The sequence below is a fragment of the Halichoerus grypus genome, chromosome 7 (genome assembly GCF_964656455.1).
Source record: "Halichoerus grypus chromosome 7, mHalGry1.hap1.1, whole genome shotgun sequence".
NCBI lineage: Eukaryota > Metazoa > Chordata > Mammalia > Carnivora > Phocidae > Halichoerus > Halichoerus grypus.
This window is the reverse complement of record NC_135718.1, coordinates 55,865,592-55,893,586: the sequence shown is the minus strand read 5'-3', so window position 1 is coordinate 55,893,586 and position 27,995 is coordinate 55,865,592. Positions and strand designations below refer to the sequence as shown.

The 27,995-nt window shown below is 40.7% G+C and overlaps 1 protein-coding gene across 2 annotated transcripts; it reads left to right on the top strand.

The window, feature by feature from the left end:
• Positions 1–27,577, top strand: SUPV3L1 (Suv3 like RNA helicase). 2 transcript variants are annotated; one of them, XM_036113811.2, is made up of 15 exons: positions 1–339; positions 6,443–6,520; positions 7,142–7,249; positions 8,315–8,429; positions 9,813–9,981; positions 11,562–11,673; positions 15,565–15,642; positions 16,736–16,827; positions 18,026–18,206; positions 19,028–19,121; positions 20,261–20,480; positions 21,914–21,994; positions 22,373–22,549; positions 26,297–26,445; positions 27,102–27,577. In XM_036113811.2, the coding sequence occupies exons 1-15, from the start codon at positions 60–62 to the stop codon at positions 27,535–27,537; spliced, it is 2,370 nt and encodes a 789-aa protein (XP_035969704.1). In that variant the 5' UTR covers positions 1–59; the 3' UTR covers positions 27,538–27,577. The 2 variants fall into 2 exon arrangements, with proteins under 2 accessions (XP_035969704.1, XP_035969707.1); XM_036113814.2 differs by lacking the exons at positions 1–339; positions 6,443–6,520; positions 7,142–7,249; ... (1 more) ...; positions 9,813–9,981; positions 11,562–11,673 and adding an exon at positions 13,953–14,036.
• Positions 27,578–27,995: the final 418 nt, after the last annotated feature.

Sequence of the window (27,995 nt, the reverse complement as noted above, 5' to 3'; positions counted from 1 at the left end):
TTGTCCACCGCCAAGTCCCAGGCAGCTCCAGCCAGCCTCCTTTAGGGCTTGTGGCCTCGATGTCCTTCCCCCGGTGTGCCCTGTTGTGGGCTCGGCTCCCGGCGGGGCGCTGGGCTGGCCACCGGGCAGCGGTCTGCTCTGTCCTTCGCGCCTGCGGTGAACCCCTGCCTGGGGCTCTGGGGCGCGTGTCTACCGCTGCCTCCGCCTCCTCCTCCTCTTCTGCCTCAGGAGGTTCTAAAGCCCCGAACACGTCCTTGTTCGTGCCTCTGACTGTGAAACCTCAGGGCCCCAGCGCGGATGGCGACGTCGGGGCCGAGCTAACCCGCCCTCTGGATAAGAGTGAGTGCGGGAGCTAGCGAGGGCGGCGGGGGTGTCTGCGGGGTTGATGCGTGGCCGCGAGGACGCTGCGCCCTGTTCCCCTGGAGACCCGCGGTCCCCTCGAGCGTTGTCATCGGGCCTGTCAGTGTCTGCCTATCGCGCTGGTTTGTGAGCCCCTCAAGGCTTGGGACTGCGTCTTACTCAGTCTTTAATATGCCGCCCCAGAAGTGGTCTTTTCGCTTTCGCTGCGCTCCTCTCGGAATGGTTTAAACCCCCTTCTGATGGCACGATTCACCTTTCTTGCGTCGTTACGTGGACGACCGCTTTTTCGAGCATCCTTTGTTTCTCCTCCGCTGCCTAGAACTATTGTTCTTGAAAAGGGGCAAGGGGATGGTCAGTGAAAAGCCAGAGGAGGATTTCTTTCGGGATTCTTTGTCATTTATTGGCATCTATGCAAACCTGGCACGGCTAGGCATTGTATGGTAGTTGCCAAGAGGAACCAGACTCAGATCCAGATCTCTTGCGCTCCAGAAACTTAGAGTCTCGCGGGGAGGAAGGATGTATGGATAACCAACTCTAATACAAGTTAGAACATGGTGAGGGTTCTTTGGCAAAGGTGGTGTGTATCCTTGATCATCCAGGACTCCAGAGAGAAAGGAATCGCTCAGTATCAGCAAGTGGCAGCAACTAACTTTGAATGGGTTTGACAGCTAGGCGTGCAAATGGTTTTAAGGGGAATTTCAGATTATAGGGCTGTACTTCTTTAGTTTCTGGATGATTAGGGAGGCAGGGGATTTCCTCTGACCAAATGAAGCTCTGGCAGGGTGAGTGAATGGTATAGCTCCACAGGGCACTAGCTCTCCAGGAGTTATCTTAGGCAGTTCACTTCAACAAGCAACATTGATGACTCCTATTGTAATTTAAAAATACAGAACTACCACATATTATGGGCCAAATCTTGTTTTGGGGGGCAGAAGTACAATACTTTCACTGTCTGAATGCCCCTGTGATTCCTTTCTTTCTTTCCTTTTTTTTTAAAAGATTTTATTTATTTGACAGAGAGAGAGATAGCGAGAGCAGGCGAGAGCAGGAACACAAGCAGTGGGAGAGGGAGAAGGAGGCTTCCTGCCGAGCTCCTTTTTTTTTTTTTTTTTTTTAAACAGTGGCTAATGTTGAGTGTTTGCTAGAGAACAGGTACCATTGTAAGCATGTGACTCAATTTTCCTAAGAACCCTTATGAGTTAGTGTTTTTATCCCCCCCAAAACCTACTTGTATGTCTACTATGTGCCAAGCACTGTTGTAGTCACACAGTAGGTGCTGAATATCTACCTGTCTGTATTTCTTGGTTGTTATAACGAATTTAGCCATGTGAATATAGATTGACTGCGTGTAGAAAGATGGTGCATATTTGTGATAGTCACGCAGCACTTAAGTTACCGGTCTGATTTACAATTTACTTACCTTTTGTCCATTTCCTAGTTGGTAACATGAGCATAATATTTTCTCTGCCTACATCTCTGGATTGTGAAAATCATCAGAACGTGTTAGGAAAAGCACTTTGGAAAACGTAAAGGGATGAACAAATGTAAACTAACATTATTTGTGCTAAACATTTGCTATTTGAGAAATGGAATTAAAAGTTGGGTTGTCAGGGAGCCTGGGTGGCTCAGTCGGCTCAGCATCTGCCTTTGGCACGGGTCATAATCCCAGGGTCCTGGGATCGAGCCCTGCATTGGGCTCTCTGCTCGGTGGGGAGCCTCCTTCTCCTTCTCCCTCTGCCTGCCACTCTGCCTACTTGTGCGCGCTCTCTGTCAAATTAAAAAAAAACAACAAAAAACAATAAAAGTTGGGTTGACACCCTGCAGTAAGAATCTGATACATGGAAACTGGGAATACTACTCCCCTAGAAGCCCAAATAATCTACCTATAAATCTAGGTTGATGTGAGGATTTAATAAAATAATGTATTTTTAGGTTAGTGTATCAACAAGGGCTTTTTTCCTTAGCTTTTTCCCTTTAGGCTATAATAGCTGGTGTAAAATTCCTTATACATATTTCTACTTAGAATCAGCTGGTTCCACCAGAGTAGTATTTTTAAGAACTTTGGGCACTACTGTAAATTTTTAAGTGTTTAGAAGTTCTAGCAATGAAGTACAACTACCTTTGATGGCAGAGTAGCCCTCCTCTTTCTGGGAAAGGTGACTAGGCTGGAAGCTTTGGGCAGTCTCAAGTGGAGCAGCGAAGGAGGAAAGTAGTAGCATCCAGACATTGACATAGCTACGTGAGCCCTGGCTGACCACGGGCGGCAGATGTACCAGCAGAGCATGATCTCCTTTTGATTTTTGTTTTTTAAAGATTTTGCTTATTTATTTATTTGACAGAGAGAGACACAGGGAGAGAGGGAACACAAGCAGGGGGAGTGGGAGAGGGAGAAGCAGGCTTCCCGCGGAGCAGGGAGCCCGATGCAGGGGCTCGATCCCAGGACCCTGGGAACATGACCTGAGCCGAAGGCAGATGCTTAACGACTGAGCCACCCAGGCGCCCCTCCTTTTGATTTTTGATTAATCACTGGCTTGTTTACAGGAGGTGGCAGCAGAAAATAATATTCTTGGTGGATTTTATTAGCAGTTGTCACTCCCGGGGAGAGTATCAGATTAATTGAGGCAGGTTGTGTGGTAGTTTCCTTAGAGATCCTAGTAGTGGAAAATGGGTAAATGCACATCGGAACTTGGATTTGTAGAGCTGTTGCAAGAGGGTTGAAGCCCCTCGCCTCCCTATTAGTCGAGTGAACTGGAGTCAGAGTTTGGGGGAAGCTCGTCAAAACACCTGGACGGATTTGTTCTGGCATACCACTTATGAAGTAGGGAATTCGGGTATAATACTAAGGGGGTCAAGATTATGGAGACAGTCCCTGTATAGACGTTAGGTGACACTTTTCTCTTCAGAGCACATCTAGCTTTCGGGATGAGAACCATGGTTGCGGGAGGGACCTTATGAAGGAGGAGAGGCTTCATAAAGTCATTGTAATTTGATGCAGGATATCAGGCCCGGACACGTTTGGGGATGTAGAGGATAGCTGAGCCTTCTCCGTTTCAGTGCTGATGTCACACCTGTCACCTGAGAGTGAGGCATTCGGTCTGCTGCACCTGTCTGCTGCAGTAGTTACCCTTGGAGCAAATCTAGGGTTTTTCATTCCCTTTGTGATGATATGAAAGGTTCGGCATGTTCTACATCTGAAATTTATTTTATACTGTATGTTGCCTAACTGGAATTTAAATAAAAACTTGGAAAGGAAAAAAAAAAGGTTCAGCATGAGTTCTGGCCACTACTAGAACAATATTCCAGCACATCTTCATATTCAATGACAGTGGTAGTAATACTAGTTGTAATATTAGAGGGAAAGGAGCTAAATGCTACGACTAAGGAATGATGCTGCCTTTCCTTTATGGATCCTAGAGATTTTCTAACCTATTCTGATCACTTCTCTCCACCTGCATTTCCACTGTGGCTTTGGCCTTTCCAACTCTGTTATGAAGAGAGGTTGAGTTGTATACTTTTCCATCTGCTTCTCCAGCCCTCGAATGAGCTGTAGCTTTGGTGTCCTGAAGTGGGATTCTCTTTAATGATGGATGCTTACAGTGAAACGAGGGAATTAAAACATTTTAACAAAATGGATAAATCATATGGTTTAAGCAACCCCAGTTGGTAACGACTACTTTGTTCTTCATCACGATGTAGGTGGAGTAAAGTGGACTGTTACTTTGTGTAACACTCAGGTGAGGTAGATTCACATTTTGGAAGTCCTGATGGACTATCTTGAACATTTTGTTTTGTCTTCAAAAGAAAATGTAACCATTTAAAAGGATGCAGCTGGCTTAGAGTTTGTAGGGGGCCTCTTAATTTTAGCAAATGTAGCTGAGTCCCAGTGTAGCTGTATTAAGTCCCAGGCTCCGTTGCAGGAGGCTGGGAGAAAGCTATGTGTTGTTACCTGGTGAAAGTTGTAGTGACTGAGTCATTTCTACTGTGGCTGAAATCCAGAGGGTGTCTCCTTTAATCACTGTTAATTTTAATGAGAAGTAATTATGATAAAAAATCAGGTCATTCTGTTAAGAATAGTGAAACTGTTACAGCTTAATTTTTTTAAAAAAGATTTTATTTATTTATTTGACAGAGAGAGACACAGCGAGAGAGGGAACACAAGCAGGGGGAGTGGGAGAGGGAGAAGCAGGCTTCCCACTGAGCAGGGAGCCAGATGACCTGAGCCGAAGGCAGATGCTTAACTGACTGAGCCACCCAGGTGCCCCTAAAGCTTAATTTTTATGAAAAGCAAAACATGTTTTCATATACTTTTGTAGTAAATTAAAAAATATTTAGTGCTATTTGTATTAATTTTTTTTGCAGTTTTCTTTTAAAAAATTGGTAGTGGATTTGGAGCATGCTTTTAGATAAAGTGTTGATACAGAGATTTTTGTGTAGGTAATATTCTTTTTTTACAACAGCTTTAAAAAATAACATATATGCCATAAAATTCATCCATTTAAAGTGTAATGGTATGTTTGCAGGGTTGTAGACTATCACCATAATCTTAATTTTAGAACATTTTCATGACCCCCAAAAGAAATCCCATACCTAGTAGTAGTCACTCTACATTCCCCTAGCCCCACTTCCCTTCACCCAGCCCATGGCAACCACTAATTCACATTACGATATTTCATATAAATAATATCACACAGGATATGGTCTTTCTTGACTAGCGTCTTTCACTTAGCACAAGAAACCTTATGCTTGAGTAAAGTATCCTTGAGTATCTTGATTCTTGCATAACACTTGAGTGTTAGTTATGGAAAGAGGGTTAATTCTAAACAAATGTGATGTCTTGAGTTTGTATGGAGTCTGTAGTTCTGCAGAATTTCCCCAAGCAGTTGCATGTGCTTTTTTCCAGTCTTTTATTTGTCACTGATTTTTCCACTATTGATGGAAAGAGATGATCGCCCCCACTGGGTACAAAGTCACAGATACCCAGAAATATCAGGATAGCTGCCCGTGATAAGTGATATATATGTATGTATCTCACATTTCATTGTGGGCAAATCTAGTGCCTAAGCCACTGATTTTAAAATTCCTCATTATGCAAAACAAATTTTTATTAGTGGGATGCTTTATTCAGGCTTAATTTCTTCATTAAGTATTGTGTGTATTGTCATTGCATGAAAATGCGGTTGGTATTGTGCAGGAGGTAAAAATACAGGCCACTTGGCCTTTCTGTGTTTCGTGGGCAAAGACTATCCTCCATTTTGGCCTGTCTTCCCAGAAATACAGTGTGTGTGGCTGGATCAGTAGAACGTTTATCTCTGGAATAATGCAGTGGTATTTAATATGTACAATGTTAATACATTTGCAGCTTGATTGACTAAAATATTTTCATTTATGAAATTATTGATTCATACTGGCCTGTTGCTTCATCAGACATCTGACTCACCCTCCCCTCCATCACCCTTGAAATACAGTCTTCTCAGCCTTGCTTGACTACTTACAGTGACAAGGAGCTGGCACTTTTTTGAGGCAGCCCCTTTCCACTGTTCTGTTAGAAGTTCTTGTATAAATTCCACTGAAATCTGCATCCCTCACTTCCCACTGACTGTAGTTATGCCATCTAGAACAAAATAAGTGTAGTCTGTTCTTAAAATCATCATCTTCAAACTAAAGATCATCCCTGACCTCTTTAGTCATTTGAGTAAAAGCATGGTGATCTGGTCCTTGCAGTACTGGTTGTCTTTCTAGATACCTTTTAACTGCTCACTATTAGATGTTTAGAAAGGATGTAAGTAAATGAAACAGAGTATGGTCATCTAAGAGTGGCCTGATGGAGGCTAAGGGCAATGTCTAATCCTATGGCACCTTGCTTATTCCTCTGCAGTATAACAGGAATATTCTATTATTTGAATTTATAATTTTTCTAGACACTCTGTTGCACTATTAAACCATAAAAAGCATGTGATCAACTAAAACCTTTAAATATTTGAAACGGTAAGCTGCTGCCGTGAGTGTTATGACTTCAAGTTTCTTTTGTTCTTTGGGCATTTCTCCATCTAGAAATCCAATGTTAAGCACATCTTTCTTTCAGATGAAGTAAAGAAGATCTTAGACAAGTTTTACAAGAGGAAAGAAATTCAGAAACTGGGTGCTGATTATGGACTCGATGGTAAGGCTAATAGCATTTCCATTAGAGATATTTTATTACTTCATAGATTACAGCTTTGTCATTCTTGTGTGAGACCTCGTGTACCCAGGAAACAAGTACATACGTGTTGTCTGGAGGATGTCCCTGACCTTTGCTTCTGTCTTGACAGGAGTTTGGCAAGATGCACTCAGTGAGCTGGACACACGGCAAAGGAGCTGTGTGTTAATTTTTCCTTCAGGTGCTAGGATTTCACTGTAGGCCAGATCATAATAAACCAGCTGTAGGACCCTCCTCTGCCCCCAAAGAAAGAGGACACTTTGATGAGTTAGGTGTAACGTGTATATGTACCTTTTATTTTATTTTATTTTTTTTTAAAAGATTTTATTTATTTATTTGACACAGAGAGAGAGAGAGAGGAATCACAAGCAGGCAGAGTGGCAGGGAGCGGCAGAGGGAGAAGCAGGCTTCCCGCGGAGCAGGGAGCCCGATGTGGGACTCGATCCCAGGACCCTGGGATCGTGACCTGAGCCGAAGGCAGACGCTTAACGACTGAGCCACCCAGGCGCCCCGTATATGTACCTTTTAAATGAGAAATGAAATGAAAACTAAGCCTTACCTATTTTGGTTTTGTGTTTCCCACAGCTCGTCTCTTCCATCAAGCTTTCGTCAGCTTTAGAAATTATATCATGCAGTCTCATTCTCTGGATGTGGACATTCACATTATTTTGAATGATATTTGCTTCAGTGCAGGTAAGTGTTTAGAGATTTTAAAAAATCTCTTTTAAAATGTGTTGAGCATACTTTGTATTTCTTCTCGTGCTTCATGTTTATTTCTCTGGTCAGAGCTTGTTTGTTATAGAGTGGGCCCATTCACACCGTCTGTAAATAGTTGTGTGCTTTCATAGGAGGCCTTCTAGGTCATTTTGCTTCTATAGTGGATCTCTGAGCTGGTCATTAAATCCACCATATATCTTAGACTAGAGGAAGACTGGGGTCTTGATCTATCACCTTCTGCTCTCAGCTATGTGTTATGTATAGGCAACAGTGAAGTGAACTCTCATAGAAGATAGAATCAATATGTGGCGGATTCCATCTGTTTCTGCCACTGACTTTTTTTCTCCCTCATATCAGGACAGAGTTTTTGCGAGAAAAGAAAAAATGTAAGAACATCACTGTTGTGTTCCCATCGGCAGTTTGGCTTTGGTTATGTTTTTTATTTTTTATTTTTTATTTTTTTATTTTTTTTTTTTAAAGATTTTATTTATTTATTTGACAGAGAGAGACACAGTGAGAGAGGGAACACAAGCAGGGGGAGTGGGAGAGGGAGAAGCAGGCTTCCCGCGGAGCAGGGAGCCCGATGTGGGACTCGATCCCAGGACCCTGGGACCATGACCTGAGCCGAAGGCAGTTGCTTAACAACTGAGCCACCCAGGCGCCCTTTGGTTATGTTTTTTAAATGTAAAGTGTTTGTACCTGCATTTCTCTTCAGTAACCATAGGTCTTCTTGCTAATGTATATTTCCAGGTTCTTTAATTTAACTTTCACCAATGCTGATCTTTACCTGTTTATATCAGAAGAGTAGAACATGGTGGTTGACAGCCAATTTGCTATTTTCCTAGAAAATGTAAGTGAAATTAAAAAGAAAACATAAGACGAAGCAGGATCTGAGAAAAGGATAGAGTTCCTTGCTCCAGAATTTTTCTTTTTATCCTGGCAACCTCCCCTTGACTACCTCGCTAAGAAGGAAAGTTTCGCTAAGTCTGGTTATGGATAACATGTAGATTGCACCTGTTAATGCAGTGTTTTATTTTTCAGCTCATGTGGATGATTTATTTCCATTTTTCTTGAGACACGCAAAACAGATATTTCCTGTGTTGGAATGTAAGGATGACCTTCGTAAAATCAGTGACTTAAGAATACCACCGAACTGGTTAGTTTCTTTACTTGTGGATTTGATACTAGTGTCTAATCTTGGGAGATTGGTGATCATTACATTTTTTTATTGTAGGCTGGATGATAAATCATAAGGAGTCTAGGAGTTGTTTTCCCTTGAAAAACAGGCAATTAATTCTGGTGTCTCCCCTTGATTCTGATCAAGCTAGGTAGTAGGTTTTACTAGGACAAATCTAGAGTAGCCCTTACTTTAGGGTGTCAGCCTTACAATTAAAGTGTGGCCTAGTGTCAGCTAAATGCCTGGGTGTTAACGAGCTCTCATCACTACCGCCACTGTGGCTGGAGCTCCCAACATCTAGCGCTTTGCCACCTCTTTGAGACTTTCTGCTAAAACCCTTAGCAAGCTGCTTTCTGCTAGACCCTGCACATGTGCAGCCCAGCCCTTGGCCAGAGACCCAAGGGAAGCCTCACATAGACTTGAAGGCACCTCCTCCACTGAACCCTTTCTTCTCTTCCACACTATGCCCTTCAAATCCCACCTGCTTTAGCATCTCTGACTTTGATCTCTACTGCTCAGCTCATTGGGACTGTCATACTTTGCTTGGGTTCCACCTCCCTGTGCCCTACTGGAGTGCAGTAGGGCTCATCTCAAGTGTTCCTTTGTTTCAGGGCTGTAGTCCTCCACTGCCTGTTGTTTATGTCCCCAAGCAGCTGTGGCATGTATTTTGTCCAGTTTTGTACTTGTTTGTGGTGGGAGGGCAAGTCCCGTACCATTCATCATGGCTGGAGACAGAAGACTCAGTCATTATATTATATATGTTGAAATTCAGAAGCCTAGGAATATTTACTTATAGGGTCATGTATTTAGAGCTGTGGAAATGAAGTTAGCATATCTGTGGAGTTGATAGCAGTTTAAACTTACTTTAAGTTAAACTCCTGAAGAGAAGGGACTTGGACAATGGCAAAAATATCCAAGAAATTAATTTGCATTTAGATTTTTCTGTCCTCTAGTTAGTAAGTGCCAATCTTGGAAAACAGTCAATATTTTTTAATTTTTTTATTTATTTGGCAGAGAGAGCGTGCAAGAGCAAGTGAGCACAAGCAGGGGGAGCGGCAGGTAGAGGGAGAGGGAGAAGCAGGCTCCCCACTGAGCAGAGAGCCCGACGTGGGGCTTGATCCCAGGATCCTGGGATCATGACCTGAGCCAAAGGCAGAAGCTTAACTGACCAAGCCACCCAGGTGCCCCAAAAGTCATTATTTTAGTGTGGATCTGAAACTCATCATTTTATTTAGTTTCCCAAAAGATCCTGTCAAGTGAATATTAACAGGATGTTTCATTGGAATCATTTTCAGTTGATACTTTTACCAGGATGGATTTTCAGGTTAATGGGAATAAGCTGTTTACCTACTTATGTTTTAGGTACCCAGAAGCCAGAGCCATACAGCGGAAGATAATATTCCATTCAGGCCCCACAAACAGTGGAAAGACTTATCATGCAATCCAGAAATACTTGTCAGCAAAATCTGGAGTGTATTGTGGCCCTTTAAAATTACTGGCACATGAGATCTTCGAAAAGAGTAATGCTGCTGTCAGTATATTACCAAATATTTGCTCTTTTTCTTGTTAATTTGGGAGGGCTGGGCAGGGTGAAGGTGGAAGGTGGGGAAGGGCATATGTAGTAATTTACCACTAATAAAAGTTGCTATAGTTCATTGTACTTTGTAAGATGTACGATTATTTTATGTACAACTGAGAAAGAAAAAGAAGCTGCCAACTGAACTCTGACCTGCCATTAGGCTACTTCCTGATTTCAGAGCTACTAAAATGTGAAAAGTGTATTGGAATGAATGAAATACAGTATCACAGAATATTTCACCAATACAGAGAAATGCAGAGAATTACATGCAAATAACTTGAATCCACTACCCAACTCCCATCGGATTCTAACATTTCACCATACTTCTTGTTTTATTTATTTTTTTAAGAAGTAAACTATTGATACAGTTGAAACTCCCTCTGAGGCCCTCCTTTGCTTCCTCAGAGTTAACCTACTCTGTTATTGTATTTAACTTACCTTTTTTTCAATTAGACCTCTGATGCTATGAACTAGAACTAATGATAAAGACTGAAGCCACTTGTTTAGACCTGCAAAGGACTGAACGCCCTGTCGTCTGAGGCATCGTTTTCACTAAACGGGCCACGTTCTGGTTCATTGTCTTACGACTTTATAATGTGAGATGAACAGGTTTGGGAAGATAATTTGCATTCTCTATTTTTTGTTCTGGATGACTTGTGTAATTTGACATACATCCTGCCTCCTTATCCATAGATAAGAAAGTATTTCCTCAGAACAGAGACTTTCTTTGACATAACCACATGGTATTTCTCGAAAGCAGGGTATTTAATATTGATAGAATACTATTATTTAATCCACAATCTATATTTAAATTGCCAGTTGTCGATAACACCACCACCACTGTCTTCCAACCCCTTAGGATTCTGTCCACAGTCTCAACACTGTATTTTGTTATCATGTCTCTAGTTTCCATTAATCTGGGACAGTTCCTCAGGAACCTTCTTTTATCTTTCATAACCTTTACATTTGGAAAACTACCAGTCATTTGTGTTGTAAACTGTCACTCAGTTTGGATATATCAGATGTTTCTTCATGATTAGTTCAGGCCTCTAGGGAGACTAGCTGTCCCGGATTGCCTGAACTTTCCCAGATTTAGCACCTAAAGCCCTTCGTCCTGAGGAGCCCCTCAGTCCTGGGCAAACTATTATACCATACTATTAATGCTGCTCCTTCTCAAGGAATTCTATTAGGGGGTCTTTACGTTCTTAAATATTATTTATAATATTCTTCTTGAATATAGAAACAATCCATGTTCATTTTAATAAACCAAAATAGTACAGAAACATACAAAGTTAAAAAGTGAAACCGCTATGATTTCTCATGTTTGTGTTACCTGAGAATTAAGCTGATTTGAGATGTTTCCAAGTTTATGTAGGTTATGTAAGCGAGCCACTTTTATTTTTCATAAAAATTTTCTTTACAGGATTGGGAATAAATTTGATGGTAATGGCGAAAATACTCAAACATCCAGAACTTCTTTTTCTGTTATTTTAAAGGTGGTGATAACTCCAGATTTCTTTTTGTCATCCTAGGGTGTTCCGTGTGACTTGGTAACAGGGGAAGAGCGTGTGACCATAGAGCCAGATGGGAAACAGGCTGCCCATGTTGCTTGTACCGTTGAGATGTGCAGTGTTACAACTCCTTGTATGTACATGCCATTTAAAACACTATGGCTTAGTAATTTTTTATTTGAAAATACAGATGAACATATGAAATGTGTTTTTATTGTAAAAAAAATTTTTAATTGAGATGAATAGGACAACAGATACCCAGTGCTCACCACCGCTGATAAATGCCAAACTTTATGGTGTTTGCTTTTGAATGTTCCTTTCCCTTTTTCTCTCCAAGGAACTAAAATGTTAACAAGTATGATGTTTCCTTTGTACCACTCCCCGATTCAATTCCTCTTTTGATCCAACTGCTATCAAGTATTTGGTATATATCTTTCATGTCTTTTTTCATATCACTGATACGTATAAAATAAATAAGATTTATTTATTTTAAAGAATTTTTTTTTTTTTTAAAGATTTTATTTATTTATTTGACAGAGACACAGTGAGAGAAGGAACACAAGCAGGGGGAATAGGAGAGGGAGAAGCAGGATTCCCTCTGAGCAGGGAGCCCGATGCAGGGCTCGATCCCAGGACTCTGGGATCATGACCTGAGCCGAAGGCAGCCGCTTAACGACTGAGCCACCCAGGTGCCCCTAAAGAATTTTTTTAAAAGATTTGTTTATTTGAGAGAGAGAGTGTGTGTGAGCAGGGGGAGGGAGAGGGGAAACAGACTCCCCACTGAGCACGGACCCTGAGATCATGACCTGAGCCAAAATCAAGAGTCAGATGCTTAACCAACTGAGCCACGCAGGTGCCCCAAGAATTTTTTTAAAGTTTATTTATTATGGGGCATCTGGGTGGCTCAGTCAGTCAAGTGGCTCCCTTCAGCTCAGGTCATGATCCCAGGGTCCTGGGATAGAGCCCATGTTGGGTTCCCTGCTCAGCGGGGAGTCTCCTTCTCCTCCACCCCCGCCTTGTGCTCTCACTTGCTCTCTTTAAAGTAAATAAATAAAATCTTTAAAAAAAAAAAATGAAGTTTATTTACACAACGTGGGGCTCGAACTCACAACCCCAAGATCAAGAGTCGTGGCTCTTCCAACTGAGCCAGCCAGGCGCCCCTAGATTGTGTATTTTAAAACATTGGCATGATTACCATATTGTGTTATTGTTCCACAACTTGCTTTTTTTTTTTTTTTGGACTTTTTTAATTGTTATATTAATCATCATTAGTTTTTGATGTAGTGTTCCATGATTCATTGTTTGTGCATAACACCCAGTGCTCCATGCAGAACGTGCCCTCTTTTAATACCCATCACCAGGCTAACTCATCCTCCCACCCCCCTCCCCTCTAGAACCCTCAGTTTGTTTTTCAGAGTCCATCATCTCTCATGGTTCGTCTCCCCCTCTGATTTCCCCGCCTTCATTCTTCCCCTCCTACTATCTTCTTCTTTCCTTCTTTTTTTTTTCTTAACATATATTGCATTATTTGTTTCAGAGGTACAGATCTGTGATTCAACAGTCTTACACAATTCACAGCGCTCACCTTAGCACATACCCTCCCCAATGTGTATCACCCAGCCACCCCATCCCTCCCACCCCACCCCCCACTCCAGCAATCCTCAGTTTGTTTCCTGAGATTCTCATATCAGTGAGGTCATATGATACATGCCTTTCTCTGATTGACTTATTTCGCTCAGCATAACACCGTCCAGTTCCATCTATGTCGTTGCAAATGGCAAGATCTCATTCCTTTTGTTGGCTGCATAATATTCCATTGTATATATATACCACATCTTTATCCATTCATCTGTCGATGGACATCTTGGCTCTTTCCACAGTTTGGCTATTGTGGACATCACAACTTGCTTTTTATTCTACACAGCATGTTTTTAGATCTAGTCTTGTTTTATGTGTATCATATCGCATGTATATCGTATATATCATAAATATATATATCAAGTTTATTCATTTAAACTTATGACTAAAATTCCATCTTATGACTAAAATTCATTCCCTCCCCTACTAAAGAATATTTAGGTTGTTTAAAGTTTTTTACTAATGGGTGCCTGGATGGCTCAGTCCATTAAGCACCTGCCTTCGGCTTGGGTCATGATCTTGGAGTCCTGGGATTGAGCCCCGTGTCCCGGCTCCCTGCTCAGCGGGGAGCCTGCTTCTCCCTCTCCCTCTGCCCCTCCCCTCTGCTCGTGTTCTCTCTCTTTCTTTCAAATGAATAAATCAAATCTTAAAAAAAATAAAGTTTTTCACTATTATATGTAATACTTCCGTGAACTTCTATTTAAGTAGTTTTGAAAATATTTTAAATAAAAATTAACTTCTTCTTACCAGTAAGCAATCATATCTTCATTATAGAAAATATAAAAATAAATGCAAAGAGAAGAAAACCTACAACCTCTCAATTCTACCCATCTAGAATCAACAAGTGTTAACCCTGTGGTGTGTATTTTCCAGATTTCTTCTGTGTTTGTGTTGTGTATGCATATACTTATGTGTGCATTGTGGGTGTGTATAGTTAAATAGGTATTATATATTATGTACTTTAGCTTTTTTCATTTTAATAATTTTTCTGAGTAAATGGATAGTTTTTAAAAGATGAGTTTATTATAAAAGTAATACATTGTAAAAATTTAGATAGCACAGGGGCGCCTGAGTGGCTTAGTCGTTAAGCGTTTGCCTTCGGCTCAGGTCCCGGTCCCAGGGTTCTGGGATCGAGCCCCATATCAGGCTCCTGGCTCAGCGGGGAGCCTGCTTCTCCCTCTCCCCCTATCTCGCCCCCTGCTCATGCTCTCTCTCTCTCTGTATCTCTGTGTCTCAAATGAATAAATAAAATCTTTAAAAAAAAAAAATTTAGATAGCACAGTTTATAAATCAAAATTCCCTCCTGTCCCCTTTTTTCTAATCTTGTTTGTATGTACCCAATTGCAATAAGTGATTTTTAATCTGATGGTTTTTCAGTGTAAAATGTGCTTTCTTTTGTTTCCTAAATGTTATTGTGGGCATATTAATTTTTTTTAAATGTGCTTTTCTCAACTCCTTGGTATTTGAGGAAGAAAATTAAAATATAATTTATATGACTTAATAAAATAATATGGTCAAAAGCATTTTGGCATTAGAAAATAAAATGAGGTACTAATTTTTGCCATAGTGATGAGCTTAAAACCCCTAAGAATGAGCATAGCTGGAGCTCAAGGAATGACTCTTGCTCTTCCACCCTCTACTCCTGGCATCTGTCTGGGTTCCTGTGATAGAGAGGCTTCATTTATAGCGGGGCTGTCTACTCCTTGTTCCTGGAAGTATAGATACTTTCTCTTTTTTACTACCCCGTGGGTGTGTTATTTTTTTTTTTTTAAAGGTTTATTTATTTTAGAGAGTGTGCGCATGCATGCACAAGCAGGGGGAGAGTGAGAGGGAGAGAGAGAATCTGAAGCAGACTACCCGCTGAGTGTGGAGCCCTATGCAGGGCTTGATTCCATGACCCTGAGATCATGACCCTGAGCTGAAATCGAGAGTCGGACACTCAACCGACAGAGCTACCCAGGTGCCCCTGGGTGTGTTAGTTCTTATTAAGCAGATTCTCCAGGCTGCCTCTGAGATTGCAGAAAATAGGACAAAGGGACCTAGTACATGCCAGATGGCCTGGGTTTGAATTTCATGTTTTTAGATCTTAACACTTACTAACTGCACATGCTGTGTAACCTTGGGCCAGTGACTTAACTTCTCTGGGCCTTAGTTAATTCTTCTGTAAAATAGCTAGGATGATGATACTTATTGTATAGGCTTGTTGTCAGGATTAAATGAGATATAATTGTAGATAAAGCACTTAGAACAAGCCTGCCAGAAAAGAAGTGCTTAGTGAGTGACGATTGTGATGATGGTGGTGACGAAAACTTGAGTTGTGGTGCTATAATTTGTTCATGACACTATTTAAGTAGATTGTGTTGCTCATGATAACTTCTTATTGTAGATGAAGTGGCCGTGATTGATGAAATTCAAATGATCAAAGATCCAGCCAGAGGATGGGCCTGGACCAGAGCACTTCTAGGTTGGTGGTCTGAATGCTAAGACCTGTGCTTTGTGACATCTGCACGGAGATGCATTTTTCTGCTTGACATTGCCAAATAGAGTCATTAGGATCCTCTCTTTTTGACACAAATCAAACAAAAAAGTCAGCCTAGTGTGAGTTCTTATTTCCTAAATATTATTTTAATAATGGAAAGTCCAGTTTTCTTACTATAAAGTTAGCATAACCAGTTAATTAAAGTTAAAATTCAAATCTTGCCATCTTTACACAACCAGGATTAATGGTGTTTTCATGCCAGTCTTTTTCCTTGGGAATATGGTGTTTTGTGAATTATTTTGTATCTTGCCTTTTTTTTTTTTCAATTTCTTGTTTCATAGACTTTTTTTCACACCACATATTAATATTGCATATTCTCCATTGAAGAGCTGCACTGTTTTTTTTTTCCACAGAGTTGAACACTTTTTCCTATTACTGATAGTGCTACAGTAAAAATTTTTGTGGCCATAGCTTTTCATTTATTTATTTAGTTATTTCTTTAGGATAGGCTCCTGGAATTGGAGTTTTTGAGATCCATGAACATGAATGAACATTTCCACTGCTTGATATTGGAGTGGATTTTTGATCAGCCCATGTTGTAGGGCAGGTGTTTTCAAATTTAAAAACAAATAGCTGAACTCCTTCAAACAAAGTGTGTAATTTAAAATAGATGAGAGTGGATCTGATCAGTGGTAAGGAGCTTGGAGTTTCATTTACCCTCCAGCCCTCAGCCTCTGAGGCACCTTAGTGATTCCATGGAGCCTCATTTGAAAAATGCAAGTATAAGATTCAGTGCTAACCATCAGAATGTGAGGTTCTACTCCTGGCTGGTTTCACCCTCTAATAGACTCAAAACCTTGGCCAAAGCAGTTTAAAAACTCTGAGAGTCATAAAAATGGAATCTTTGCCCACTAGAATGTTGTTAATTTGAGGTTTGCCTCAAAGAGATAATATTGATGAAAACGCTTGGTAAAGTTGTAAAGCAATAGGTAAGCAAACTTAAAGTATTTTTGCTATATAAGGTATTACAATATTTAATTTCATATCTTTAAAAAACTACTGATTTTGCATTTAACAGGACTCTGTGCTGAAGAAGTCCATTTGTGTGGAGAATCTGCTGCTATTGACCTGGTTACTGAGCTTATGTACACGACTGGGGAGGAAGTAGAGGTACTAGATTATATGCTTTGTCTCAAGGTGGCGTAGCAAATAGCCTAGAGTACCCCAGCAATGGCTTCGTAGGTCCCACATAGTGGCAAAATCAGAACTTAACTAAAAAGAACGCTTCATTTTCTCACAGTTGACTAGATCATACATACTTGGTTGAATATCATGATCCGAAATCCTGGCAGAATGGCCATCATACCCTAAGCCTTCCAGAAGTACAGGAGACTTTTCATCTTTTCTTGACAAAACCTTTTGGAGTTTGAGCAGATCTCTTTAGAATTAACTAAGGAATGTTCGAAGTTTGAGGCTTAGCAAAAGTTCATGGTTTTCTGAGCCTCAGATGTCCAGTATTAGGACTTTTGATATACATCTAATTGCTAGAGATAGTTCGTATCCCTTTCTGAAATTCATAGAATAGAAAGTAACTGGTTTCCTTTTAATCCTACGTTTGTTTTGTTTTTTACTATAGTTCTTGAGTAAGATGAAGACATTTTTAAAAATGGGCCCATTTGTTTTGTGTTCAGCTTTCAGGGAGAGGCTGGAATGTAGTGGAAGAAATTCTGGGTTCTAGGCTTTGCTTTTATTAGCTTTGCGTTCTTAGGCAAATCACAGAAGGCCAGAACGGAAAGAATCCTTATCAGACCTGATCTTTTCTATGGGCTCTATTTTACCTTTTCATAAAATGGAACTGATAGTTAATAAGCATTCTGAAGTTACCAAGTTGCCATGAAAATTGAATATATATGAAAGTGCTTTGAAAATTTGTGAAATGCTATATGACATTTTATGGATTTAGAAATACCAATGAGAACTGATGGTAACATTTATAATATGAAAATAAATGTTTTTCTGTATTTTCCTTTGAAAAATGTTGGAACTTGTCAGTTACTTTTTTTTGTTAAGATTTTATTTATTTATTTATATATTTATTTATTTAGAGACAACACAAGCAGGGAGGGGCAGAGGATGAGGGAAAAGCAGACACCCCCCCCCCCCACCCCCACATTCCCTGTTGAGCAAGGAGCCTGATGCAGGGCTTGATCCCAGCATCCTGGGATCATGACCTGAGCCAAAGGCAGATGCTTAACTGAGCCACCCAGGGGCCCTGGTTTTTAGCTACGTTTCATTGCAAGTTTTTCACTTAGTTATTAGTCATAAGAAGTTAAATGTGTTATTTTACAATATCATGTCTTTATTGTAGGTTCGAAACTATAAGAGGCTTACCCCCATTTCCGTGCTGGATCATGCATTAGAATCATTAGACAACCTTCGGCCTGGGGACTGCATTGTCTGTTTTAGCAAGAATGATATTTATTCTGTGAGTCGACAGATTGAAATTCGGGGATTGGAATCAGCTGTTATATATGGCAGTCTCCCACCTGGTAATTATTGGCTTTCATCATGACAGGGATATGAAATCTCTTATTTTTGCCATTTATGTCGAGCTGTGTATAGAAGATGCAGTAAAAGATACTGAATTAACTTGCTTGATACATTAATAATTTATTGTGGGTCGTATAAAATAAATTTCTCTGGTTCATCTTGGTAGGGATAGAAGTTTTTAAATTCATAGTTCTTGCTGCTATTGTTGGACTGTATTTTAAATGTTGAGTTGATGATTTTCTTACAGAAAGTCATTAAAGGGGCACCTGGGTGTCTCAGTCAGTTAGGCATCTGACACTTGATTTTGGCTCAGGTCATGATCTCAGGGTTGTGAGATCGAGCCCCATGTTGGGCTCTGTGCTGGGCGTGGAGCCTGCTTAGGATTCTTTCTCTCCCTCCTTCTGCCCCTCCTGGCTCTCTCTCTAAAAACAAAACACAACAAAAATATTAAAATGTGAAATATGAGCTTGGTAATTGTGTTGAAGTTGTAGTCCTGAAATCTCTCTCTTTTTTTTTCCTAGGGAGAGAGAGAGTGAGTGTGAGTGGGGTGGGGGGAGCAGAGGGAGAGGGAGAGAGAGAATCCCAAGCAGGCTCTAAGCTCAGTGTGGAGCCCAATGCGGGCTCGATCCCAGGACCCTGAGATCATGACCTGAGTTGAAATCAAGAGTTGGACGCTTAACTGACTGAACCACCCAGGCACCCAGAAACAATGAGTTTTATTGATAAAAATGGAGAGTAAGAGGTGAGGGGTTCCAAGATATACTTGGTGTGATGTGGCAGATTGAGAATGCTGAACTAACATAAACTCTTCTTATTTTAGGGACCAAACTTGCTCAAGCAAAAAAGTTTAATGATCCTGATGATCCATGCAAAATCCTGGTTGCTACAGATGCAATTGGCATGGGACTTAATTTGTAAGTAATTTGTTTTTAATAATCATGGATATTCAATGGGTTTGATGGCAGTTAAATATTTTCTAATTGGCAATAGAATGGCCAAACATTTAGGTTTAGGAGAATGGGTATTATAATACAGATCTGAGGTTTATCTTGTTTACATCTTTCGAGGGAATAAAAAGAAAATAGCACACAGTACTAGGAGTTTTGAGTGAACTCCCTACCACTAACCCGTTATGTTATTTTACTGTATTTTCAGTTTCTCAGCAAGTGTGTGAGTGCCCATTATGAATGTGGGACTAGGCATTAGGTTTTATGCCTAAATATTCTTCTCTGGGTAATCAAGGCAATTATACCTTTATGAATTAAAGAACTATTCAAAGCTATTAATAGCAGCCAACTTTTGTTTTTGTTTTGTTTTTTTGTTAGACCATGTGAGAGGGGAGGGGTAGAGGGAGAAGGAGAGAGACTCTCAAGCTGACTCCCTGCTGAGCACAGAGCTCTCCACGGGGCTCGATCTCACAACCCTGAGATCATGACCTGAGCTGAAATCAGGAGTCTGACACTTAACCCACTGAGCCACCCAGGGATAGCAGCCAACTTTTAAAGGCAGTCTGAGAGCACTTTATGTGGTTTATTTGTTTAAAAAAAAAAAGTTATTTTCAGGGCGCCTGGGTGGCTCAGTCGGTGGTGTCTGACTCTTGATTTCAACTCAGGTCATGATCTCAGAGTCCTGGGATAGAGCCCTGAGTCAGGCTCTGTACTCAGAATGGAGTCTGCTTGGCCCTCTCCCTTTGCTCCTCCCCCTGCTCGTGCTCTTGCTCTCTCATACATACATACATACATACATACATCAATCAATCTTAAAAAGGAAAGTTATTTTCTGTACCTTATTGAAGGATAATTTACATCCTCCACAGTTTACCCTTTGTAAATGTACAACTTAATGATTTATAGTAAATTTACACATTTGTTAAAAAATAACTATTTAATGGGAAGAAAAAAAATTACTAACCTCTTTTCCTTATTTTGTAAACAGTGGACAAGATTGTAAGCAGGCCTAAACTAGAATTGCAGTGAGCATTTCTACAATGACCCAAAATGATGGAGAGTTTTTTATTCAGCAGTCTGAGCGAGTACTTTTATTTCTATTTCAGGAGCATAAGAAGAATTATTTTTTACTCCCTTATAAAGCCCACTATCAATGAAAAGGGAGAGAAAGAAATAGAACCAATTACCACCTCTCAGGCTTTGCAGATTGCTGGCAGAGCTGGTAGGTTCAGTTCAAAATATAAAGAAGGAGAAGTGACAACAATGAATCGAGAAGACCTCAGTTTATTAAAGGAAATTTTGAATAGGCATGTGGAGCCTATAAAGGTATGGTGTAACATGTTAATTACTTCTCTGTGGAGGACAGTCATTCCTTTCTTCACCTATCTTCTAGACTCTTCTATAAGCAAAAGAAAGTTTTGTGCCATGAAAATCATGTTAAGAAAGCCCGACTTTACTGCTTTGGAGTGGTATGGGGACCCCTTCATCAGAGAATGGTGTGCAAGTGAAAGATCCAGATGGAACAAGTTTAATGAACCTGATTTTTCTTTAGTTCTTCCTATAGTCTAGCGATGGGTGGGGTGGGGGTATAGTTGCTTTAGGTGGACACACAGCTATGTCAGCAGACCGAAAAATTATGAAAAGCTTGAATGTAGAAGAAACCCTTGAGTGTGGGGCAAAAACAGTACTAAGCAATACAACTTTGAGCCAGTAAGGACAAGATTCAGTTTTGGTTAGTGCAGTTAATGAGGCAGCAGCATATGTATTTTAAACAAACTGTTAAAATTTAAGTTGCTTGGAAAATTCACTTACAAATTAACGTGGCTCTTCGCATTTTTCAGTGGCTCTGCTGAAGGGGCATAGAAATGAGATGATGCAAGGAAACATTCCTGGAGGAAAGCTGTGGTTGAACTAATTTCTGCAGCTTTTGTTAAAAATGCAGTTGATAATGACACACTCCCACTTTTCTCCTGTGCACCTCATTTCCTGTGCTCCTATTCTTTCTCCCTCCTGTGACTCATCTCTTCTTTCCTCCATTCATCCTTTGCTCTTTTTCTTTCCCATTCCCTTTCTCTCTGCGTATACTTACCTGTAGGCATTTATTAATACTGGAATACAGTTGAAGAGATCACTGGCCTCCAGTTTAGACATTCTTTCCTGTATTTGTCTGTCAGTTTTATTGCCTTGGCTAAAGCAATTGGGTTTTCCTTGTTCATTTTTGTTCAGTGAAGATAATTGAGACCATGGAAAGCAGTTTTGGTACTCTATCAGATCATCATAGATTTTAGGAGTATAACTAAGATGTATGTGAACGATTGACTAATTACTCAGTTGGGTATAATTGGTTAGTTTTATCTCATCAGCTTTCTTAATTGGTAATAGATGGGAAAGTGATGTTGCTTTTTTCTTTTTTACTCAAATTCTTGGCATTTAACTCATTTGGCGAGAGCTTAGCCTGAATATAGGATTTATTTTGAAATAACTTAAAGAAAAGTTCTTTAAAAAGAAGAAAACTTGGGACACCTGGGTGGCTCAGTCATTAAGTGTCTGCCTTCGGCTCAGGTCATGATCCCAGGGTCCTGGGATCGAGCCCCGCATCAGGCTCCCTGTTCAGCGGGGAGCCTGCTTCTCCCTCTCCAACTCCTCCCTCTGCTTCTGTTCCCTCTCTTGCTGTCTCTCTCTGTCAAATAAATAACATCTTAAAAAATAAAAAGAAAACTTACAGTTCTTTGTTTTTTTGTTTTTTTTTTTTACTAAAGGCAGCTGGTCTTCATCCAACTGCTGAGCAGATTGAAATGTTTGCCTACCATCTCCCTGATACAACACTTTCTAATCTCATTGTAAGTAAGAACTCACTTTTAAATCTCTTCTAAAATCTAAAATTTCTTTTCTAAAAATGTTGATATGTCAGACAATTATTAGTTAACCTCCTGGGCATCAGTGGATAGTCTGTTTTTGTGACATTGCTACTTGTGAAGTTTATCTTGAAAGTGAAAAAAATGTTCTCTGAAAATCCTCTGGGACTTTTGTCCTGAGGAATTTTCTGAGTATTTCAGGTTGGGAAGGCTATGGGGGAGGTCTTTTAGCTTGGGAAGGCAGTGAATTAAGCAGGCCTTTCTAGAAAACTGTTACAGATTTAAAGAGATTGTCCTTCGTAGACTTGAGTTCTTTATTCATGCCCGCTTAGGCAGTCCAGTAATTTATTTTTCCCCCCCCAGGATATTTTTGTAGATTTTTCACAAGTTGATGGGCAGTATTTTGTCTGCAATATGGATGATTTTAAATTTTCTGCAGAGTTGATCCAACATATTCCATTAAGTCTACGAGTGAGGTATGTTTTCTGCACAGCTCCTATCAACAAGAAGCAGCCCTTTGTCTGTTCTTCACTGTTACAAGTAAGCCTTTGTCTTTATATTTTGAGTTGTTTGAAGTCCGTGCATTTCCCCAAACAATATTTTGTTATTCAAGTTAAAACAATTGGAGAGTATCTTTCTTTCTTTTTTTTTTTTTTTGAAGATCTTATTTATTTGAGAGAGAGAGTGAGAGAGACCATGAAGGGGGTGAGGGTCAGAGGGAGAAGCAGGCTCCTTGCTGAGCAGGGAGCCTGATGCAGGACTCGATCCTGGGACTCTGGGATCATGACCTGGGCCGAAGGCAGTCATTTAACCGTAACTGAGCCACCCAGGCGCCCCTGGAGAGTATCTTTCGATATGGGATACTATATAAGAAGTTAAATATAAAGTGGCTCTTTTTTTCTTACAGGCAATTTTTTGGGGTAATGGGGAATTGTTGCTTTGTATTTGGGTTTATATGGTAGCCTTTGTGAAGAAGCTAAAACAAAAACAACTGTAATTTTTTTTCAAGGAGGGTTCTTTGCCTAATGATACACTTTTTTTTTTTTGGTCTGCTTTTTAATATTTGTTTGTTTATTTATTTTAAGTAGACTCCATGCCCAATGTGGGATGTGAACTCACAGCCCTGAGATCAAGAGTCACGTGCTCTGGGACGTCTGGGTGGCTCAGTTGGGTACCTGCCTTTGGCTCAGGTCACGGTACCAGGGTCCTGGGATTGAGTTCCGTATTGGGCTCCTTGCTCAGTGGGGAGCTTGCTTCTCCTTCTGCCTGCTGCTTCCCCTGCTTGTGCGCGTGCTCTCGTGTGCTCTCTGTCTCTCTCTTTCTGACAAATAAATAAATAAAATCTTAAAAAAAAAAAAGTCACATGCTCTACCAACTGAGCCAGCCAGGCGCTCCGATACACTTCTTTCTTTCTTTTTTTTTTTTTTTAAAGATTTTATTTATTTATTCATGAGAGACAGAGAGAGAGACAGAGGCAGAGGGAGAAGCAGGCTCCCCGCGGAGCAGGGAGCCCGATACAGGACTCAATCCCAGGACCCTGGGATCATGACCTGAGCCGAAGGCAGACGCTTAACCGACTGAGCCACCCAGGCGTCCCCGATACACTTCTTTCTTAATGGCATTGGTTAATATTTTTTGGAAGGAGAAGGGGAGTAGGGGTGAGCTGTGGCAATAGTATTCAGTTTTCCTAATTATAAGGCACTGAGCCAAGGATTGCTGTCTTTTATAAGTTTGGTGCCAAGCTTCCAGCCCTTTTTTTTTTCATTCATTTGCATAGGGATGCAAACCTCTGCCTTCTGAGGAGCACAGGATGCACCCAGACAAGGGGGGGCAGGGAAGGGCAGTGGAAGCTGAACTTCTAGCCCCCTGCCATGTCCTCTCACCTTGCAGTGCCCTTGCCTCTCCCCCTATTGCCTCTGCCTGGAGTTCCATCCCACTAAACCCCCACAGGCCTCCTCTCTGAATCCTCCTCGGACTTACAGTCTCACCACTGTCTTCTCTATAGAACTCAGCATTCTGCGTACTAGCTGTGTTCCTACCAAATCTGTTTCTCAGTTATGTTCTAAATTACTTTGAAATCACATAAATAATACATAAATGCTTTCTCGCTGCACAAATTAAAACAGTACAGATAGGTTAAATTGGGTTACCACCCCCAATCGCAGTCTTTGACAGAGCTATAGTTAACAGTTTGTGTCACTGCAGACCTCTTCTGTTGTGTTTGCCTACATATGTGTACGTACAGAAATTCTAGTTTTGTTGCGTGGGTGTGTTTTCCCATAAATGTTATGATGAATTATTCTGCAGCTTGCCTTTTTCTTTTCCCGTTAATATGTCTTAGAGGTATTGCACGTCCAGGTATTTACCTAGAAAATATGTTTCTTAGAGCTGACATTTATGGGAGAGTTAGTTAGCATAAGGTTGAAGTTTATGGAACAAAGTCTCAAATGCTATAAACTGACCTGGATGGAGTGCGAGTTCATGGCCCCGACCCCATTTATACCATCCTTCAAACAGCTATTCTAATGAAGCAGCAGCATTTTACTAAGGAGTAAGAAGTCTGGAACGGTACAGGCCAACAGTTGCTTGTATGTTCTGTTATTGGTTAGCATGTGAAATTTGGAGATTTTTCCTTTTTTCTTTTTTTTTTTAAAATATTTAATTGATAGAGAGAGACAGTGAGAAAGGGAACACAAGCAGGGGGAGTGGGAGAGGGAGAAGCAGGCTTCCCTCGGAGCAGGGAGCCCGATGCGGGGCTCGATCCCAGGACCCTGGGATCATGACCTGAGCCGAAGGCAGTCGCTTAATGAACTGAGCCACTCAGCCGCCCCTCCTTTTTTCTTGATCACCATTATTACTGAACTATAAAAGAGCTCAATCCCATTGATGGCCTCTGATGCCCCCCGGGATAGTTGTTTGGAATCAGTGTTCTGGGGAGCTCCTTTAGGGCTGGCTGTTGGGTGGAGGTATCTGATAGGTGTCTCTCCCTTCTCTTCTCTGGGCAGCTCCATACTTAGCTCTTTGACATACTGGGTTTCCACTAGTTTGTGGCCACAAATATTAAAGCCACTGTCTTTGTAAGAGAAATTGAGTTTGGCTTTCCTGCTTTAGCAGGTTAGTATGGTCAGATTTCCATCCTTTGTGGCTATCCTGTTTGGCATTTATTAAGCTTAGCAGAATGCACAACTGAATTTAATAAAATCATAACATTATTTTTTTCTAAGATTTTATTTATTTATTTGACAGAGAATGAGAGCACAGGCAGGTGGAATGGCAGGCAGAGGGGGAGGGAGGGGGAGAAGCACGCTCCCCGCTGAGCAGAGAGCCCGACATGGGGCTCGATCCCAGGACTCTGGGATCATGACCTGAGCCGAAGGCAGACGCTTAATCGACTGAGCCACCCAGGCGCCCCAAATCATAACATTATTTAACCACAATTGTTCTAAAACTGCCTTGCCTCTCTGAAGTATTGACCTTGCTTAGGTTAAACATTTAGAGAGAATTTTCCCTAACCATGAAATGAACCATTTGAAATCAGCTTATTCTTTAAGCTAAAGATTTTAAACTCTTGTTCTAGAGGTCTCATATGGTTGTGGTCTGTCTTCTATAGACAGACCATATTTGGTTGTGGTCTGATGCATAATCCTGCCTAGCATTTTTGGGGAGTGGGAGCAGCCTGGTTTTCCAAGCACATTCTCCAACAGTGTCCTGTGGTTCCAGAAGGAGGTGTGGTGGTCTTATGATATTGATGAGGAAACTGAAGCACAGAGTGGTGGCTTGGCCAAAACAATACAGCCGAGTGAAGAGGCGGAGTCTCTTTACCAGTTTGATTGACTCATATGCAGCCTTGCACCAAGCCACCCCAAAGGATTTCTTTATGATAAGAGAGGACATTAACAAGATACAGCTCATATTTGTAGTTATAGGACTATTGGATGAAGGGATAGAAATGAGAGTCTTCGATGTCTATCCAGAACTTAGAACATTAATGTTCATAAAAGTTAACAGACTTAGGCTCTGGAAAGTTCGTTCTTGTACAACTTCTGATGCACATATTATTGCCCTGGTTTTGGAAAGTGAAGGAAACCCCCTCCCCCCTTTTTTCCTTAAAAGTATCTTTATAAAATATTACATGTTCTAAAAAATATAGAAAAGTATAAAGAAGGAAAGATACCAGCCTGCTTATTGAAACATAACCACAGTTAATGTTTTGTTGTGTTTTCTTTTTCTAATTGCAGACTTAAGTGAATTTTGATTCTTTTACCAAACTCTTTTCTTCTCGTTCAGTTTGCCAGGCAGTATAGCAGGAATCAACCACTGACCTTCTCATGGTTACGCAGATATATTAAGTGGCCATTACTTTCACCTAAGAATATTAAAGACCTCATGGATCTAGAAGCTGTCCATGATGTCTTGGATCTTTACCTCTGGCTAAGGTATCAAATTTTTCCTTTATGTACTCTCATTTTTCTAAGTAATAGAGGAAATCAAAGATTTTATGAATATGATCTTTTGATCTCAAGTTAGAAACATTTTTGCAGGGTGTTGTTCTATGTTATGTTTGTTGTCCATTTTGGCTGTTGAGTCTTGTTTATACCCATTCTAAAAATGACTGAGGGACTTAGGATTCTAGTTAAGATAGGTAGGTGAGAAGGTTTACTAGATCCTTGCTACACAAATGGTGGTCCCTGGACCAAAAGCATTGGCATCACCTGGGAGCTTGTTAGAACTAGAGAATATCAGGCCCACCCCAGACTTAATCAAACTGCATTTTAACAAAATATCCAGGTGATTCACTTGTATATTAATATTTGAAAGGTACTGTGCTAGGTCAGTGATTTTCAAAGGTTGGGCATGTCCCACCGGGGAGCATATCGGAATCACTTAAGATATGCGTGATGACCTACCCTCATAATGACAATATTCCTCAGGTGTGCTGGTGCTGAAATAAAGGTTGAGCAAACGCGCTGGACAGAATTTGCAACAACAGAGTATTTGGGATCAATCAGTGTCAAGATGGAGTTATGTCAGTGAGATAAGTCCAATACTGTGAGAAGAGCTGTTGTTATAACATAATATGTCTCTTTCCCAGCTACCGGTTTATAGATATGTTTCCAGATGCCAGCCTTGTTCGAGACCTCCAGAAAGAACTAGATGGCATTATCCAAGATGGTGTACACAACATCACCAAACTGATTAAAATTTCAGAGACACATAAGCTGTTGAATTTGGAGAGCTTGTCAGCAGAGAGCCAGTCGCGATCGTCAGGAACTTTAAAGGGCCAAGCTAGAAGGGTGCGTGGCACCAAAACGTTAGGGAGTAAAGCTGCTGAGCCACCCAGCCCCAGTGCGGGAGAGAAATCCCTTGCTTCCAGATTGGTGCAGCAAGGCCTCCTCACTGCAGACATGCTGAAACAGCTAGAAAAAGAGTGGTTGACACAACAGATGGAGCATGGCAAAGACAGAACAGAGCCTGGGACTCACTCAAAAGGGACAAGAAGGAAGAAGAAGGAACCAGATTCAGATTAGTTTTATTTTTATTTTTGCAAATAAAAATATTTTAAAACCCTTTTTTTCTCATATGTATTTACTGTCTGCTGTGGTATTGTGGCTATCACTTATTGTTTTGTTTTTTTTTTTTAAAAACAAGTGCTTACTTGTCACCAACAAAATAGCCTGGTCTTCCTTCCACTCAGGTCATGTTCTCAGTGATTCTAAAACACAACTGTTTTGTCTTCCCTTGCAGTTTTCTAGCAGGTTTTGAAGTACTTGCTTGAAAGCCCTCCTTGGATTATTGTGGATTCAGCTGTACATCAACATGAGGCTTAGATGTCCACCTCAGTTCCAGCAGACCAGAGCTAGGTAATTTAATAAAATGTGGACAGTACATAACTGGTTAGGAATAATAACCAGTGGCTTGTAATGCTTTGTACATTGTGTTTGTGGACTAGTGTAAATCTACAGAATGGAATTGGGTCCTTTGAAAA

Excerpts from the sequence above, each read along its gene's own strand:
- SUPV3L1 (XM_036113811.2), top strand. The coding sequence starts at position 60 with ATGTCCTTCCCCCGGTGTGCCCTGTTGTGGGCTCGGCTCCCGGCGGGG. Across the intron at positions 7,250-8,314 it reads TGATATTTGCTTCAGTGCAG|CTCATGTGGATGATTTATTT; the intron begins GTAAGTGTTTAG and ends TTTATTTTTCAG. Across the intron at positions 22,550-26,296 it reads TCTGTTCTTCACTGTTACAA|TTTGCCAGGCAGTATAGCAG; the intron begins GTAAGCCTTTGT and ends CTTCTCGTTCAG.